The sequence below is a fragment of the Aedes aegypti genome, chromosome 1 (genome assembly GCF_002204515.2).
Source record: "Aedes aegypti strain LVP_AGWG chromosome 1, AaegL5.0 Primary Assembly, whole genome shotgun sequence".
NCBI classification, from domain to species: Eukaryota; Metazoa; Arthropoda; class Insecta; order Diptera; family Culicidae; genus Aedes; species Aedes aegypti.
In genome coordinates, this window is record NC_035107.1 from 213,433,965 (window position 1) to 213,447,663 (window position 13,699).

Here is a 13,699-nt window from a genome sequence, read left to right on the forward strand (position 1 = left end):
ATAATAATTGTTTCTTAAATAAAACTGAAATGGTTTTTAAATGGCATTTACTATATGATTATTTGAAATAAAATTTCAACAATAAAGATGCGTTCAAGTTGTACATTTTAAAATTATTCATTCAACATAACATATTATAATCTACGAAAAAGATTTATTCGTTGACATGATTTAAGAGGGACCAAGTACTTTTCCAGTCTTCAATTTATCCGGAAATTCGGATCCACTACCTGTAAAGCCATCTCATAGTTACTAGTGGAACTTGAACAAAAACATTTTTGTTGTACCATGGTCGGTACAAAATCTAGAACAATAAAACCATAACAAAATTTAAGCTCAAAATTAACTGCCGAATAAAACAACTCACCTAGACCAACTTCATAAAGTTCTCAGTTGTATGGAATTAGAAGCGAAATTCTTCAACAAGCAGTGAATAATGGTTCCACATTCTGAAATATATACTTAAAAACTATATAATTATTTAAAAGCTGGTATTTGTTAGCTTACCTTTAAAAACTTGCAAGAACTTGTCGTAAATCTGCCAGCAAATTGTATGAAGTGGCCGCCATCGTGTCACTTAATATAAACACAGATTTTTTCACTATAGAAAATCATATACCACGTATCTGATTTTTCAATGACTCAATGGGTAAGCTATGTCCATTGAGTTGTATGTGAAATTCAAACGACTTCCATATGGTTATTATTTAAACCTCGTTGGACCTTCATATAGCCTTTATTGGGTGTTAATAAAACCTATCAAATATGAATTCTGATGCGTGTATATGATTTTCCAGATAAATATAATCGGATTAATTGGCTCAGTGTACCGTTCACATTACCGAGCGATGGAAACCTTTAAGGCTCCCCCAGATCTAAGCGACTTTTTACGGCGACAGCGACTAACAATCGTAGCGAATTCGCTGATGTTTCGCTGCATGCACTGTTTGACGAGCGCGTCTTAGCCACAGCGACGCGATTTTGCTCCGATTCGCGTCATGTCAGTCAAGATGGCTCCATCGAAGCGTGCTTGCAGCGACACAACAACGAAATCGCGACGATTATTTGTCGCTGTCGCCGTAAAAAGTCGCGTAGATTTGGGGGAGCCTTATATAATAGCGTCGGGAGAAACAGCGATCCGAAAATGAAACACGAACGCACGGCATAAAAATTAACAAGGCAGGCTCTTTACTTATGTAAATATCGAGTTTGATTGTAAACATGTGACGTCACTCCTATCGTACCATATAGTAATCCTTTATATAAAGGATAAAGGATCACTAGTACCATATACCTGCCGGACCACTAGATCATTTTTTTCGTAAATTTGTTCGAGGTGGATAGGAATGACGTCGTCAAGTAGCTGTCAGTTTTTGGAATATATCACCTTCTTAATGTAGCACACCGTGCACGAACCAATGAAGCGCCCGAACGGTTGTTCGTGTTTATTCGCTCTATTTATTGTTGATTCTGTTTTGAAGCCTACGAAAATTCATCGTGCCTCGCGGTTCCGATCGCTGTTCAGCAACATTGGCGCCCTGTTTTCAAATTGCTCGTGAAAAAAAAAACAGCTGATCGCAGCTGTCTCATGGATTGCCTTATAAGACGTAAGGGAATCTGGGGTAATATGCACCCTTGATGCAAAACAACCCCACGGTGTCTTTTATGAGTATTTGTAAAAAATTTGAAAAAGATTCGCCAAGGACCGATAGGAGTGATCCACAACATGCGATTTTACAAATCTAACTTCCAGAAAAATGTAAAATATATGTAGAATCCCCGAATAGTCGTTTTACTCCTGGGGTGCATATTACCCCTGATATCCTTATTATAAGCTTTAACATGAATAATTATGAATAATACTATTGTATCGCAGTCTGCCTGTACAAAACAGCAAGTTTTAGGCGTTGATAGTGACAGCGAGCAACTCTGCAAACGGTTAGCTTAGGAGCCGCGATAATTGAGTATTTTTAATGAAAAATTCGTCGCTCTCAAGTGTTTTATTTTTTCGATTTATTGGCCTACTAAGTACTACAAAGTTTTAATACTTATCATTTGCTACAACTTTGCCATAGTTGTATTTCTTATAGTTTTCATGTTATTTGAGTTTTTCATCTTAAAATTTAATATTTTGTGTGCCTTGTATCTCAACTATGAGCACCTGAAGAAAATGATTCTTCCCACCTAATGATTTTGCAGTCTTTCGAGTATCTCTGAGCAAAATTAAGAGAAGATGATATTGCTGTTTGCGCTATTAACAGTAATTGTGTTGCGGTAACACAAAGTAGCCAAAGGATACTTAGCAACCATGATCCATATAACCGCCAACATAGCAAAAAAATCACTATTTGACTTCGGCTTCCTTGTTAAAAATCTTACCGCGTTTGGTGTTCCCGCATTTGATATTTGCATTTCAAACGCACACAGCAATATTTTCTGTCTCGTTCATAATAGATTTTACTAATAGACGATATGAGATAAATCCATATTTATTGAATATTCACACATGCTCAACTCACTAAAGTCATCACCTGAGCATATAAAATCAAATATAAAACGTGTATTTATATCGAAAGCAGAGGCGACTCGTACTCTCAATTTTACCTGATGGGTATTTGTCGCTTTTGTAGTGAGGAAATAGAAACCTCTGAACACCTTCTGTGTAACTCCGTAGCACTTTTTGCTGTGAGATTAAAGTATCTTAGTTTCTACAGCCCTCTGATATATGGTCCTTAGCTCCATTCAAAGTAGTTTGGTTTATACGACATACTATTCCCCATTTTGAAAATACCGAAATCATGAGTTGAGGATAACTATTCATAGTAATCTATCACCCGAATACGGTTATATAGTAAAATGGGTGGTGTATCACAATAGGTCAAACATATGGTCACAGTGAGTATACACCCAATACGAAAAAAAATGTTTATTAGACAGTAATTGTAATTGTAATTGTAATTGCTCAATCCACACCCTGGCAGACAATTATCCGCCCATCTAGACACGGGCTGGGTGAGGACCTACCTAGCCTCCCCCGTTAACATGTCCTATACCGTTTAGCACACCGGGATCTTCCACAAGCAGGCGCCGGAATTAAAGCGGTCCCACAAGCTTCAGATACATTAAATAGATTTAGTCCCTCTGGCACTAAACCGAATGGCGCCCTCCGCTTCACCACTAGTACTGCTTCCCCACACGCCAAGCACAATATCGAAAGTAGTGCGTTGTATAGCAAATACAGTACACCACCTCCGACACTATGCCAAATGTACAGGAAAAACAGCACCAGTAAGAAAGCGGAAGGCGCACCACTCGGTTCAGTGCCAGAAGGACTATAAGTATAACGAAGAAGAAACGAAAAGATAGTAGAGTTGGTTCGGTTATTTGATTGCTGAAACGAAAAAAAACAGAAAAAACAGAAACAAAGTGTTAACATTAAAACGGGGTTTTATAATTGATAAATGTATCGATAGTTTCTCATCTGTTACGTTTCCTTATCGTAGCGCTGTCGATTTTTCCATCTCCAGGGTGTTCGTCTCCGCTCGAGCAATGAGGACCATGATGAAATGAGAATATAAAAATGTGAGCATTAGTGTTGATCTAGTAATAGATTAATTTAAACTGCTTTTCATGTGCTAAGTAACTTGTAAACTCCTACTCAATTATGTTTTGTTGGCCTACACGTTTTATTTAGATACAATTTTTATTTAGAAAACTATTTGGATCCGAGATTTTAGGTGCAGATTGAGCATGTTTGATAAAACAAGCATCCTGTTTTCAGTTGAAGAATGTTCAAGAAGTTGATGATTCTGTTATTTATACTGGCTACATACAAGAATTCACTATTGATGTAATATATGGATATTGAAAGTTCCAACGCGCGATTATAATACTTCAGTTTTCGTGCTGTTGTATTGGTGTCAGTAGTGGGAAACCAATCAGTTTGGTGATTCTAACGGTAACAAATAGTAAGACGAAAGGAAAGTTGATAATCTATCATCATTATGATTTCAGTCCTAATTTCATGATCCGTTTAATAAATTCCGCGTATGATTCGGCAATTTTAACAATGTATACATGTGTATTCGAATAAAACAGACTACGGGCATTTATTACCTGTTGCAAGGTTCCTAAGTGATCAGATATTTATCATTTTCTACAGCCTAATTTAATAATACCTACATTGGGTTGTAACAAAAATTTGATCTTGGGATGTTGATTTGCCTCCTAATCATAGTTTCGACAATAGTCACATGCTTACTATCCCTTATGGCAGTGTTGTTGATTCTATTGTCTATCGCTCATCAGTTTCGCGCCACCCGGCAGGGACTTGGTCCTATGTACCCAATACTCTGCTGTGTCTTAACTTCACGCAATACATTCTGTAGATGTGTGATACAGTTTGCGGAATATTATGATTTATCACTTCGTTCAGATGGAAAATTCTGTTATGGTACCATATTCACATATCAGATAACTCCCACCTGGAACGATGTAATACATCGGAGACATGTAGATTCAGATGTATGTAGACGATCTATGCCTAGTTCGGCTCTGATCGACAGGCAATCAGTGTATTCAGTTTTTCAACTAGCTTGAAGCGATGAACGTATCAAGACAAGCTCTCCACTATATCTGCTAGCAATCACCGGTCGTCGATAGACATTTCGGTTCTTTTCTGCTAAAGAAAGACCCGATTGTATGCCAAAGACTATGGCTCATGCTTTTCAATACAGCTGGAAAAACAAGAACTACACCCAGCACCAAATAGTACGTAACTATGAGGCGGACCGGAAGGTTTGATAAGCAATCCCCACCAAAAAAATGTTTATTAGACAGTTTCACAAAAATCAAAATGTCTGGGATTCAACCAGTCACCCCCTAGTCCTAGCTGCAATACTAAAACAAACTACCAGTCAAATTTTCATCCAATTTGGAGAAGATTAGGAGGTGCTTCAAGTCGAATTTGTGTTTTTGGCTATTTTTTACATTCAAAAAAATCTAACGAGAATTTGGAAAAACGAAAATCAAAATAAATACCACTAGTTGAACGTATTATTAGTACAGTGACCCCACGCAGTTGAATCACCCACAATTTATGAATCAGCTGACTTCAAAAGACAAAATTATTATCAAACTTGTCACAAAACATCACCGAATTATTTTTACTGATAAGAAACTATGTGTAAAAATAATTCTGTGATGTTTTGTGACAAGTTTGATAATAATTTTGTCTTTTGAAGTCAGCTGATTCATAAATTGTGGGTGATTCAACTGCGTGGGGTCACTGTACTTTACAACTTCTGAGAACACTGTATGCCGATTAGAGATGGTTTTGACCTCATAAAATTGATTTCTATGCATTAAAGTACCTGTAAAACATACATTTCTCTACAGTTTTTGTTCTACGAGATTCTTAACCTCATGCCTAATCATAAAAGTTCATTCGTAGTGTCATTCCTTTGCCATTTCTGAACATTATTGTAGTACATCATTTTTGTATCCGAATTACAGATAAATTGTAAAAAATCGTCGGAAATACGACATTCCTCATTACCCTGCATTTAGAGCTGCTGCCAAATGGCGCAATTGCTGACATGCTACAAAATTGAACATAGTAGCTTTGCTTTTTCAATGATGGATGATGATTGAAGAATACAGCTATAAAATGTCATCAACGCAGTCGTGTTTCAAACAACATTCGCATTTGATGCCAAGCAATTACATATGTGATATAGCCCCGAGGTTAAGCTTCTCGACTACTGATCTTAGTGAGAATACATAAACAGTCCAAGCTAATTTTCCTTTACACGCCTAGGGTGAACGAAAAAAAAAGACGTAGTTTGTACCTTTTTTGTATGTTGGTTTAGATTTTAGAAAACTAAGTTAATTACATGTTTTGGAAATCATATACACCCCCATTCTTGTTTACGTTCGAATGCTCTTTTGATCGAAAATTTCGCAATCTCGTTTACGCTAGCAAAATCAAATGGGCCATGGATTCGATCGAAAGTTGGATCCACCGTAAACAAGAATAAGGGTGATAATGATTTCGATTATTTTGAGAGTTGCACTTAATGGCATTCATTAACAGTAATTATCATGGATTGAATTATAGATAAAATTCACTTAATGTTAGAAACATTCCACGCTCCATTAGGGACGTAATGCCGGATAAAGTAAGAAAATGAAGATTAATTCAGAGTTCAACTGCTAGTAATGCTTTTAGTAAAATACTTTAACTGTTATAAAGAATTTATCGAGTGCGCAGAGTTAGGAACCTAAATGCGCAGAATAAGGAGCATTGCAAAAATGAGTGCGCAGAGTTAGGAACACGAACACCCTTAAGAAAAAATTAAAATTTGCAATAAAAATCATTACTTATTGAAGCTTTTACATTTTTTCCTTATACATAAGATCAATAAGTATTTGCTCCCAAAATTTAAGACTATTGTGTTTAGTTTTCAATTAATTACAGCTGTTAGGTATTTGAAAAGCCTTAACTGCGCAGAGTATGGGGCCTTCACGGTACTACGGTTGAACTTTTATGATTAGGCATGAGGTTAAGAATCTTGTAGAACAAAAACTGTAGAGAAATGTATGTTTTACAGGTACTTTAATGAACAGAAATCAATTTTATGAGGTCAAAACCATCTCTAATCGGCATACAGTGTTCTCAGAAGTTGTAAAGTACTAATAATACGTTCAACTAGTGGTATTTATTTTGATTTTCGTTTTTCCAAATTCTCGTTAGAATTTTTTGAATGTAAAAAATAGCCAAAAAACACAAATTCGACTTGAGGCACCTCCTAATCTTCTCCAAATTGGATGAAAATTTGACTGGTAGTTTGTTTTAGTATTGCAACTAGGACTAGGGGGTGACTGGTTGAATCCCAGAAATTTTGATTTTTGTGAAACTGTCTAATGTTTATATTTCGGAAAATAGAAGTTTGAAAATCCACTATATTTGAATTTGAAAAACAATGTCGACTTTACTTTGGTTGTTATGCTGTAACTAGAAATTCAAGTGATCATTTTTTTATAAACGGTTGTGATCAGACTTTCCAATTTTATGTACGAGCAATGCAAAGTGGTGGATCACCTGTGCTACAATTGGAAGGAAAGAGTTAAAAGATATTCACAACGTTTGACTTATTGTCGGAAACATTAACTTTAGTAAATATGCCTTCAAAACAGATACTTAACAGTGACTGGCTTCAAAAAAGTGAATCGCAACCAACCCTGTATCATGAGTAGCAACCTCATGAAACTATATAGTTTAATACGAATAGCTTGTAATAAATTCTACTTTTATTCACTAAATAAAATAATTGTAGTATAGTAGAGCAAGTAAATTCGAACTTTACCTACTACTTTTTGTCCATACCACCCAATATTATTAAGGGACCAATTCCATACCTAGCCTCCACCGCTTGATAGGTCATCGTTGCCAGCTCCTCCCGGGTAATAACCTGCCGCGTCTCGTAATGTTCGCAAGAACCCCTGATCCCGCTTGCCTGAATCGGGTTGTACTTGAACCGGTGGCCGGGAAAGTCTTTGGGCTCCTTCAGGACACCGGTAGCCGGATCAACGTGTTCCAAGCGGTCGAAGTAAACGAAACACTTTCGCGGCTCGGGAAGGTGGTAAAACATGTACTCGCTACTCATTAGCACCAGGGACCACACATTGTGACAAAACTTCTCCGGCAGCGGAAGTTTGATCTTCAGACGGTACGCCAACCGGTTCCATAGATCTGGAAATGAAAAGAATGATGTATACAAACCCCGTTCAGAGAATTGCATTTTCCGAAGCGGAAAAATACTAACTGTCGAGAGTTGTGCCCTCCAGGCCTTCTAGGGCCACTTCCTCGTTGAGGACCACCGAAAGCGGGGCGGTTCGAAGCATTTTACGCGTACAATTTTACGTTTTTTCGCGCACTGCACTAAAAAATGGTGTTTGTTGTGACATTTGCAAATTTTTGTTTCTGACAAGCCGTCGGGACGGCCAGCTGTTTCGCACTTCGGGTTTCTTCGTGCTTGAGTATGAGTGCCACCCTGTGTTGTTTGACAACAAGCCGCCAGGAGCCGACGAAAGCCGAATTTTACCCGACGAAGCACGTGCTTGCACACACTCAACAAGTTGATCATTTTATGAGTTAAAATATCTGATTTAGGTAAATAATAGGGTGGGTCCGTCATGACGATATTTTTTTTTTTATAATTTGGCTGGAAAACATTTCCATCATCTTGCCAACATCTTGCTTGTCAATAGTGGTTTCTGCGCTCGTGTACATACACGGTACATGTCACCAACACTACCTAAAAATTGCTGGTGGAAAATATAAACAATGATCAGCTGTTCCCAGCAAAATCAAATGGCAGTATTTTCAACCAGCAAATTTGCGCATGTGTTGGTGATACCGCTCAGCGAGAGCTCAATACTGTGGGAAATTAAACACGCCTTTTTCCGCAACTGTGAATTTTGGCGAAACCAGATTAAAAAGGCGGGAATTCCAACATTGAAATTTAATGAATAACCCAAGTAACCACAAGCATTATAACATTGCACTAATTTGACCGAAAGCCAACATTGTTTGCAGTACGCATGCATCTTTGCACTTATTCAATAGCTGTCAAGCAATGATACACTTATTCGGCATCTTGAATGTTTTGAAACATTACTGTAATTCAACAATGCCCTTTGCATTTCGAGTGAATATAATATGCTAACAGAGAGAAACAGACGTAACACCTAGAACATTTATCAATTCAAAACATACACCCTCATTCTTGTCTACGGCGGACTCAAATTTCGATCGAATCCTATACTCGTTCGAATCCACGGCCCGCTTGATTTTGCTGGCGTAAACGGGAATGCAAAACGGTTTTCGATCGAAAGAGCATTCGAACGTTAACAAGAATATGGGTGATAGTCTCGCGAACATTAACGCCCAATAGTGGTTATCACGCCCAATGGTATGGGTGCCCTAGTGTAGATGTAGTTGTGAACCTTAGAGGAAAACAATATGCACTCAGTCTAGAAAAACACCCAGAAACCGGGTGTAAATTTTTCAAATTAGGTTATATTTCCATATGCATTTTGATGAGTCTGGAAAGCGTGTGCAAGTTTCTTTGAGGAAAACAAAAACAAACTGTGTATGACGAGCGTATGCTAGTCTACGTGTGTTCAAATGTCACTAAGCTCTATACCAATGCTACCTCGATTATTTTTCAAGTCATTGACGTTTTTCGTTTAAAAACATACTATTTTCAAAATATTGTTAATCTTTTCAAACAAAGTACTTCCTCACAGTTGTTTCACCACGAACAGAGCAAACGATTATATTTCTAATGGTGACAAATGGTTGACAATTCGTTTCAGAGATATCGACATATGAAAACAACCATTTTTAACGAAGTAAATCTCTGATAACTCTGCACTTATAAGAGATAGAACAGTAGTTTCTCTGGCAAAAAGGTCTAAAAGGGGTTTCTTTGCAATCAAAAAGACTAAAAGAGCTCGGAACAAAGTTTTTGCGAGAAATTATCGTATTGCGCATTTTTTTCACCACTGGACTATCGCAGAAGTTTTTACAAGTGCGGAAACGCCAATAAAAGTGCGCTATGGCATCAAATCTGGTAGGTGTCTTTGGGGGACTTATTCTTTGAAAATCAGAGAATAAGTGCTATGAAGACATCATCGTGATTCGATGCAATCCCGCACTTTTATTCACACTTTCGCACTTATGAGGCCGCACTTCGCAGTCCAGTGGTAAAAGAAATACACAATATAAAAAAATATGAAGAAAAAACTGATTTTTCAAGACCAACTTATTTGTTAAAACAAATCATAACTCGCAAACCATAAGAGATAGAAATTTGAGTTCTTCGGCAAAGTTGCTCGAAATGGATTGTTCTAAAACATTGTAGAACATTCTGTACGCGTAAATGCGTCAGCAAAAAAGTGTATGTTCTGATCTCGTTAACCATGTGGGCCACCCGAAATTCACATCACTGAAAAAAATGTCTAAAATATATGGAGAAACTTCCCGAAGACGCCATATATCTAGAGCTGACGGTTTGAGCGCAAACATTTTTGTCTTCCTAGATATGGCTTTGGGACCAATGTGCAATGGTTGTGAAACAAATTATCAAGTCTCACGATCAATATCATAAGGGCGTATCAGGAGTGATTGATTTTCTCTTTTGCGTTTGGCCGAGCGACTGTTGTTTTTAATTCAGTAGAGAGTACTCATCGTCCTTCGTCATGCTGCATTAAAAAGTAACGATAATCAATTAAATTACGTGTACTAATCCAAAGGAGAAAATCGACGAAAAGTACTGAGTATTGACGAATAAATGTGAGGTTAACCCTCTAATAACCAACCCCGCCTTTAAACGGGGTACACTTTGGAATTTTGTGTATTTTTTCGTAGCTCGGAAATCAAAATGATTTTATTTTTGGCTTAAACCATGACTCATAACACGCCTATAGAAAAGTTTTTTATGACTTTTGAAACTTTTTTGTATTTTTGAAAATTGTTTGAAAAATTGTATTCTTATATAACCTACAAATTCCCGGGGTTCATTTAACGTGCACTATAAAAAATCGTACCTTTTATATTTTTCTACGATCAACCTACACTGATCCAATTTTCTTGTTAATTGTTATATGGTAGACATATACTTTTGCACTATTCGAATTTCATATAGACTTCACCATAGAGTAAAAACTATCATTGAGAGTTATATGCAAAGCATATAATATGACTCTAGCGTACGGTAGTTAATATTATGTGAAAAGCATTTTAGTCTGCGATTTTAGTTTCAGATTTCAGCAGGCATGTGCGTTTCATCTGCTAGTATGATGAAAACAGATGTAGCTCGTTGTTTAATATTATATGTATAATGAGTTTGTTCTATATGCGCCTAATTTGAGTTTCATTTGTATCTAGGTTATTTTTATGATGTATTTTCTATACCGATATAAATAAAAACGAAAAAAAATCATTCAATTATTTATTAGCAATATTATTATACTACATAATCGTGCTCAATTGTGGGCTGATATGTATGTGGACGTTGTAGTCGTTAACCACGGCTCTACACTGCTGCAACAAGTGATTCGAGGTATCCATTTTAGTAATCTTCCGTAAGATGGTTTGTCGGTGATTTTTGAATTTGAATTTTGTCTTTGCCACATGTTGTACACGATTTGACGTCTTCTTTTCCAATCGATACATAATCACTAAAATGAAGAAGGTCACGTATAAAATCAATACAGGATAATAGTTAATGCTGGTAAATTGTTGTAATAAGTCCATTTTGGTTGTGGAACAGCATAAATTACTTTCTATCTACTTACCGTATTCGATGGAATTCCCAAACAAATTGACAATTGAGCACAGTATGAAATAAATATGCGGGACCCAATCTGCGGTTTGTCCAATTTGTATTGGGTTCCGAACAACGGAAAGCGCTGGCACACAGTTCTATAATGAAAAATTATTAACTTATCAAGTATAATCTCAGAAATGCATTACTTGCAATCTACGATATCGAACAACGTCCTCCACAATTTCTATAGACCATCTGTCTTTATTACATTGTTACTATCCATTACTAAATTGATGCAATTGATGTGGTCTAAATACATATAATGGCTACAATGAAACCGAGCTGGTCGAAGTTATATATATGCAAAGCATGTTGCGAATATATCTTGTATGTATATAATATTTCCGAGAAACGATAACTTTAAGGTTCATTTGAATGTTAGTAATACCGACCTGCTTTACTAATGTAACTTATATGGTTACATATGAAACACGTGTGTCGACTAGGGAGTAGAATGTACAGGGAATTTCTGATAAAATAAACAGACCGATTTATTTAAGTGTATCACAAAAGAACTTTCAAACCTGTTTTTCCGTTAATTGCACGGAAAATAAAAATATTTCCAGAAATATATTAAAAGTTCGAATGTAAAAATTTGAATTTTTATTATTGCCAAAAATCAGTACATAGAAGAGGCTTCAAGAAAAAAATAAAAAGGGTAGGGTTTTGTTCTACTTCGTCGTAAGCGCTACTATTCGTCGTATCAAACTTTAAATGTTCCACTACGGCGGATATTCAAACTTACCTGCAACATAGATTCATTATCCAAGTGTAATTTTGTGAAAGCTGTTATGGTTTGTACACTTGTACACCAAAAATGCAATGAAACTACTGAATTTCGGTAAATAACTTCAGTTCAATTATCCACTTTGCACTTTTTCACCGAAATCGCATGGACGAATACGATTTGAGAAAAATGCTTAGCGATCGACTGAGCCACACCACTTTCCAACACAAGTTTCTTCCCGCCCCCGTGGGTGACTTACTTCGCCGGGCACTTATTTTCACTATGGAAAACCTTCGTACTTCTTCACTGAAGGATTTCATTCCAACCACACGCCGTAAAACTTCAATAAATCACCAAATTTTACGAAATTTCCTCAACCGCCGCGTATAATTGAGAATGTAAACAAAGTTCAATCCGTCGTACTGCGAACAAAGCTTGTGCGCATCAATGTGTGCGCGACGCTCGACGTAAAAATACGGTTCCTTTGATTGTGTTGTTTTTGCTGTACTGTGAGCAAATGCCATAATTGTACGGCCAAAAGGAATTGAGTTCATATGTTTGGGCTGAATTTTGATGACGAACAATTAATTTAAAAGGAAATTAGTATATTCCATCATGCTGAAGGAATGGAGGGAGATGCCCGTAGATCTATGTATTCCAGTGAAACATTTTATTATAGCGTTGATATGTTGTGTTTTAACCATTCAATACACACAGTGAGCAGTAAGTTGTGAGACGAATCTGGAAACTGATTGCGACGGAGTTGAAAACGATACGACGGACTGAGAATACGGTAAGATGCACTTTCTTTGCATTATTCCCAAAAAGAGATCAAGATTTATCAAAATGTTATTGTACAATGCTAAAGCCGTTTTGAGAAAGAATTGTTTGGCATCGGTTTGTATCAGCATCATTCACTGCAATACTGGGAAAATTGCAGTTCTTACTGATCAATGCTTAATACGATGGATACTAGCACATCACCCTAGGGATGTTCAAAAATAAAAATTATAAAAATCAAAAACCAAAATTCATAGATTTGCGAATAAAAATAAATCATTGCCCAAAACGTGTTTAGAACGATTTTAGATAACTAAAAATGATATTTAGATCGAAAATAAAAAGTTGGGTATTACTGCGATTTTTTTCACCACTTAGACTTTAGTGATCTGAGTTTCGTCTTTTCCAGATTTCGTCCTTCGATTTCGCTGCCCCTTTTCGATCACCGCAGCCCATGTAATTATCCTGATGTTCATGACAGTTTTCTCCGGCCGGCTCAATGTTTACCCTTTTTTCTTTGTTCTCGGCTCACCAGCTGTTCTTATGTACACAACAAAACCAGCTGGTCCTCCGATATTTACAGTCATCGTCATTGTTCTCATGCTCCAGCAGATCGTGTTCTCGTGTTAAAACCAGCTGGTAGTGACTGAAATCAAGGATGAAAGGTAGATGATATTTGAAAATGTACCATCAGTACATTATTGGCAGCTTCTCAATTTCGCCATGAAAGTCTAATCATTCGTGAAAATTACAATAAGCCATTTTACGAAGCCTGGTCAAATGACAGGAGACCTGG

General features: G+C 36.8%; 1 protein-coding gene across 2 annotated transcripts in view; it reads right to left on the bottom strand.

Annotated features, from left to right (window-relative positions):
- LOC5576284 (general transcription factor 3C polypeptide 1) overlaps positions 1-7,989 on the bottom strand; it is a 53,478-nt gene extending 45,489 nt beyond the window's left edge. For both annotated transcript variants that reach the window (XM_021857494.1, XM_021857493.1), the window contains exons 1-2: positions 7,827-7,989; positions 7,420-7,753 (exon numbers count right to left, since the gene is read on the bottom strand). In XM_021857494.1, coding sequence (XP_021713186.1) covers positions 7,420-7,753; positions 7,827-7,905 — 413 coding nt within the window. In that variant the 5' untranslated portion in view covers positions 7,906-7,989. The remainder of the gene's footprint in view (positions 1-7,419; positions 7,754-7,826) is intronic.
- Between the last annotated feature and the right edge of the window lie 5,710 nt (positions 7,990-13,699).